The sequence below is a fragment of the Pempheris klunzingeri genome, chromosome 4 (assembly GCF_042242105.1).
Source record: "Pempheris klunzingeri isolate RE-2024b chromosome 4, fPemKlu1.hap1, whole genome shotgun sequence".
Classification (NCBI taxonomy): Eukaryota; Metazoa; Chordata; class Actinopteri; order Acropomatiformes; family Pempheridae; genus Pempheris; species Pempheris klunzingeri.
Genome location: NC_092015.1, coordinates 27,977,610 through 27,983,609, shown reverse-complemented (window position 1 = coordinate 27,983,609; position 6,000 = coordinate 27,977,610). Strand labels below are relative to the sequence as shown.

General features: G+C 44.5%; 1 protein-coding gene across 1 annotated transcript in view; it reads left to right on the top strand.

Annotated features, from left to right (window-relative positions):
* The first annotated feature begins 320 nt into the window (after window positions 1–320).
* Window positions 321–6,000, top strand: part of LOC139199910 (alpha-2-macroglobulin) — a 28,358-nt gene continuing 22,678 nt past the window's right edge. The window contains exons 1-5 of the mRNA XM_070829112.1: window positions 321–403; window positions 2,642–2,822; window positions 3,720–3,876; window positions 4,912–4,964; window positions 5,936–5,956. Of these exons, the coding sequence (XP_070685213.1) occupies window positions 321–403; window positions 2,642–2,822; window positions 3,720–3,876; window positions 4,912–4,964; window positions 5,936–5,956 (495 nt within the window). The remainder of the gene's footprint in view (window positions 404–2,641; window positions 2,823–3,719; window positions 3,877–4,911; window positions 4,965–5,935; window positions 5,957–6,000) is intronic.

Genomic DNA, 6,000 nt, shown 5'->3' with positions numbered 1-6,000 from the left:
TGATTCAACTTTTGGGAAGTGGAACTCCTTTGGGAATAGGGAGGAGGCTGCAAAGGTCCAACGAACTTGGGGGGAGTGACTAAAGAGGGAGGGGGTGGCAGTGGTTTTGGGGGTATAAACAGCCACCGCCCCCTGCGCCTGAACAACTTTGTGCCCTGAACATCCGTCTCTCTCTCTCTCTCTCACTCTCTCTCTCTCTCTCACTCTCTCTCTCTCGGTGTCCGGCCCGCAGAAGGGTATCAGGCTGGAAGTGTGTCCTCCCCCGGTGCAGTCCAGTCCGGTCCGGTCCTCTCAACCAGTGCAGGCTCCGCTCAGCAGACATGGCACCTGCCCTCCAAATGTTCGCAGCCATCATCCTGTCAGCGATCCTGCAAACTGCGACATCGGCCAACCTCAACGACACGTGAGTGAAATAAGTTTGGTGTGTTTTAACAAAGTGCCTCATCTCACGGTGCGTGACGCACAAAGTTTGGTTCGTGCGTCACGCCGGGAGACACCAAGTGCACGCGCGTGCAAGTGTTTGCAGGAGAAGCACGTGATGAAGTCAGCAGAAAGTTGAAAGTTGGTGGTTTATTGTAGTAAGTTTGTATCATCAAGGACCGAAATCCAGCAGAAAGTCCAGTGGTTGGCCTCAGGACACTGTTATGCAATCTGTAGAGAGGCAGTCCCACCACTGTGTGTGTGTGTGTGTGTGTGTGTGTGTCTCCTCCATCTGCTACCACTTACTGTTTGATTAATAATCTGCCAAGTGCTGCTCAAATTATTGGACCAGAGATCAATGAAGATTGAAATATAAACTACTAAACTACTTTTTTTCAATCATCATCGTGGCTCTTAGTTAAAAGACAAACTCCCAGTCAGTGCATATTGATTTGTGCTCTGACCTTTGTTTTTGCAGTTTTGTTATCTCCACTGCGGTCATCATGGCTCAAATGCTGTTCATAGTTTAGCACCAGACTCAAATGACATGTCATCGTCGTGCAGCTTCCTCTCTGGCTGAAACAGCATCAATATTCTCAGCAGCTCCACCCACAACTCAATTAAATGTGTCCTTTATTTCTCATTGGCAGCAGCGGGACCCCGTGTGTGTGCTGGCTGGTTGAACAGTATGATAATATGGTTGTGTCCCTCCATATAATGTAAAATAACACATTCCCAAAGCTGCTGTGCAGAAGAAGTTATTGGGTCGTATTCATAAATACCAGCAATGTAAAAATACTCGTGTACAAGCTAAGCTCCTTTTTAATCCAAATCAGATTTATCTATTCGAAGGTTGTTTATATTGGCTGCGTCTAGTTTGTAATTCTAAACGCCGGCCTCCAGGTCCAGTTCTGATGAAATGATGTAGCCTGACTTTTCCTGGCTCTCCTCCCTGTTATCTTGTGGTGGTTGCACCACCCGTCGCAGCACCTGGTCCGGCTGGTCTGGCTGGATGTTCGGGACATGCAGTGGGCAGCGGTCGCCTCAAGGTCCACTGCTCTCATTCAAACCCCATGCATTTTCCAATTTTGCACACAAGGATCCCCAAAATCGACACAAGAGTTCCATGTAGCTGTTCCAAGCACAGAAGAACTCAAATTAAAATGCACTTAAAATCTCAATTGTAAAATTACTTGTTGTTCTATGACTGATGTCATATTTTACAAATGTAGTGAAGTATAAAGTCTCATAAAATATAAATACTCAGGTAAAGTTGTTATATACTATATGCACATCAGACGGCTGTTGAGCAACATTAGCATGATTTGGGAGTCCAGTATTCTATCAACTTTTTGCTCGGTTTTGATCTCCACCTCCAACTTGTGAGAAATATCTCTTGCTCTTTACCTGCTTAAGTCTCCACTGTGTTCGATGCTAACCTTAGCTACTAACTGTGTCTGTCTGTTGTTTGGTGCTGAGCATTAGGAAAAAAAACAAAGTGAGACTGAGTGAGTTTTAGTAGTGATGGAAAACCAAACCAATGAGCTAAGAGTTGCTAAAAGAAGAGGAGGGCAGAGTTGGGTGATAATTCTCTGTAGGTTCGCAACTGGGAGCGACACCTTTTTTTGACCCATTGTTATCATGAAAATATTGATTATAGCCGATTTAATGCCACATCTTGACCATCTCGACCTCATAGCTTCACTTAATTTATCAGGTGATGCCAATGATGGCTAATTGATTTGACCTGCCCAGCCTCAGTGGGTGCTTCCAGTAATTGATGAAGAAGTTCAGAATAGTTACAAAACACAAACTGAATATAACGGGGAGTTTGCATGTTCTCCCCCATGCCTGTGTGGCTCCAGCTTCCTCCCACAGGCTTCTCCCAAGACATGCAGGTTAACTGGTGGCTCTAAACTGCCCGTCTGTGTGAGTGTGAATGGTTGTCTGTCTCTGTGTGTCGGCCCTGTGGTTGGCTGGCGACCCCGCCTCTTACCCCAAGTCAGCTGGGATTGGCTCCAGCTCCCCCGTGACGCTGATGGATAAGCAGTATAGATAATGGATGGATAGATGGGTGAATATAACGGAAACAAAAATCTCTGCTCGTGAAAAGTGAACCATCAGACTGATTTTTGACTGTTGAAATGCACAGTGTTTAGTCCAGATCTGTAGGCCATCGTATCGTTTACCAGATGATGTAATGTCCTTTCTCTACATGCAGTATTTTTGCAGTGACGGTGAGCTCCCAGGTGAGAGGAGGGAAACAGGAGATCCTGTGTGCACAGATCCACGGCCCCACGGAGCCTGTCTCCCTGACCATCGTCCTTGAAATGGACACTGGCAGCACGGTCCTCCTGGAGGAGGCTGTCAGACAGGACTTCTACCGCTGCTTAAGCTTCCAGGTCTGACTTAACATATGCTCGGTGGGATAGAATAGAGCAGAACTATTGTTTATTGACTTTCCTCTCCTCATCCCCTAGCCGTCCATTAAACTAATGGCAGAAATTCTGGCATCATTATGTGCCTAATTATCCAGGAGGCGCCATGACTGAGGCCTTCAACGCCAATGGTTCTCTGTAAATTACTGCTCTGGTTTCTGTCACAACGCTGCTCGCTGTTATGCAACTTTCAGGCCTTGCTCCATATTGATGTGAAACGACCTGTCGACCCCAATCAGCTCTGTGACAATAGCACTTAGTTTCACTTTGTTCCCCAGTGTTTGGCTCCGCTGCAGGCCTAGTCTGCCATTTGTCTGTCAGCAACTAAACAAGGGCTGCTCTCTGCCAGAGGCTAGCTATGTACCTGCATTCCTCTGGAAAACACCCCCTGCCCCCTACCCTTAGTCCGACAACATGCACACACACACACACACACACGCACGCACACATACACGTGTGTATAAAAACGCCCCTCACAACTTTTGGAAGTGGTTCCAGTCTCCTTGTTATATAATAGCATCCCCATTAGCAAGTGAAAACAGATGCTATTCAAGTATTACAACATTAGATAATTTACCTTGGAAGTGGAAGAAGTCTGTTGCTCAATTTCAGTAGAGCTCGCATGGATTTACTTCCAGGCAGTTATCCTGAACCCGTATAGTTGACAGATGTTTTACTGCAAACACAACACAAAGAGGGAACATTTCTAGAGAAGTGCTCGCCAGCTGGGCACAAATTGCAGTTCTGCACAAAGTGAAATTTAAAAGTCATCCCCTCCTTCATTCTTTCCTTCCTCTCCCTCTGAAGATTCGAGCACCCCCCTGGTCCTCTCCAACAGATGTGTGTTTTCTGGTCTTGCAGGTCCCTACAGTGCGTGCCAGAACTGTGGCAAGCATTAATGTCACCATTCAGGGTGAGAGCGCTTCGATGAGCAAGAAGACCAAAATCCTCATCAAGCCTCCTGCTTTCATCCACCTCATCCAGACTGATAAACCTATCTACAAGCCCGGACAGACGGGTAAGAATGAAATGCTGTGGTATTCTTGACCGCGTCCACTAGGAGGACACTTAAAGTATTTGAGCTCCCCGCTGTGGTAGAATTACTGCTGCTCTGCCGCAGTCGTACTGTTCATACAGCCCATATTATCTTCTCTGCACTGCTTACCAATTCAGCTGCACTTGCAGAATTTTTTGGACTACATTACGATATCTGCATAATGCTGAGCCACTACTTGACAACTTTAGGAATTATGTCTGTATTCAGCACACAGAAGAATGGTGGTTCCTCAAGAGTTCTTGGTAGAGATTGTGCGCATTAAAATATGAAAAAATACAGTCATCATATTTCAGTTGAGAGCCCACTGCATTTCTTTTTTTAAAATTTCCTTTTAATCCTTTATTTTTGATGTAAATTTTGGAAGCATAAATATGTTACTGCCATCCTAGCATAACTGAAAGAGGTGATGTCATCAGGATGACTCCTTGTGACAAGCAAAGTGGTCTTCATGTGTAAAATTAATGGCATGGCCCTTTAAAATGAGAGGCATACTCCAGCAGTTTTACAGGGTTCGCACTACTCGGCCTGTGAAAACAGCTGAACGGTGTCACCTGTGGCTCTGGAGGAGCAGAGGTATGCTTTGGGGTTGCATTATTCCCCCCTGGGAATTTACAGGGACAATGTCTTGGCCTCTGCTGCTTCAATTGTGACCCTTTTCTAGATGGGCAGTGGAAGGGCTGTATAAAAATGCTGCCCCTTTTTACAAGTGTGTTTCTCTCTGGCATTCTGGGTGTCTTTGGTTTAACTGAAAAAGGTGAAAACGTTGGAAATATTTTGACATCACCAGGAACGTTGTAGCCTTTAGCTGAGTTTGGTTGCCCCCCTCTCTGTTTTGTGCCATGGAAGTAACCTCAGGTGTCCCTCCTCATCACAATGGGAAGTGTGGAGCAGGATCACTTTATTTTCTGTTAGTTTTCTTCCTCATTTATTGCTGTGTGTGTGTTTATATTAAGAGAATAAAATTATTTTTCTTTGGTCTGTTTTTCCTTCTTAAAGTCAAGTTCAGAATCCTCTCACTGGATGCCAATTTCATCCCTGTCGCTCGAGTGGTAAGTTTAATTTATTTACCATTTATTTGCCTGTCAAAATGGTGTGATATTGTATGATGTGTGTTTCAGTTCCAACCAGTGAACTTTGTAATCTGGTGTGATTTCTACCAAGCAGTCAGTGAATCTGAAGAGCGAGGTCTATTTTGGTTCAGGAGAGTGGGAGGTGAAAGGAGGGCTGTTTGTTGATTTTGAAGACAGCGTGGGTGTGAAGCGCTGTGTGGAGTAGTGTGATAAACATGCTGTCAGAGTTCATTTGGCACACACTGCGTTTGACCCAAACATCTGAATCAATACGGGCTCAAGGCCTTTTCCGTTTGTGTTGAGAGACTGAAAACACAACGTTAATTCATTCAGATGCATCATGTGATGAGGGTAGGATGCTCGAAAGTCCCTTCAGCTCTGAAAACACTTTCAGTGGTCTCGGAGGAAACAACAAAGCTGTAATTGACTTAAATCTGTTTATCTTCTTACCCACACTGTACGGCAGTATTCACACGGCCGAGCATCAACTAAAATATTCCAAACATTTCTATGGCTGCACCATTATATCAAATATTCTAATGTTTTGTATGTCTTGTGCAACAGTTGGCATCCTTTTCTGCTCAAGACTTTGGTGTTTTCATGAACTCTTGGACAGACTTTTGTCCACACACTAAGAGTTAGTGGGTCTGATGTGTTGAAAAGATGGATCAAAAGTGCCTTCTCCTTGGATTTTCTTTTGAAGCTTGGGTTTCTGTTGGTTCTCTGCTCAGACATGTTGACCTATCCAGTTCTTCCATTGATTATTTATTATTATGGAACAAGAGATGCCGATTTTCTCTCTGTGAAAAGGCATTATGCATGATATCGGTAATGGTGTAAAAACACATTCATGGGAAAGCTTTAGAGGTTTATTCTAATGGCATTTTATTGTGCAAATTCTATGTGCAGCTAATCAGCTTTTACATCTCTTTGTTTTTTTTCTTTTTCAGTACAAACTGGTGGAGCTCCAGGTAAGATTCACTAAAGGTAACTGTGAGAGACTCATGAGATCCTG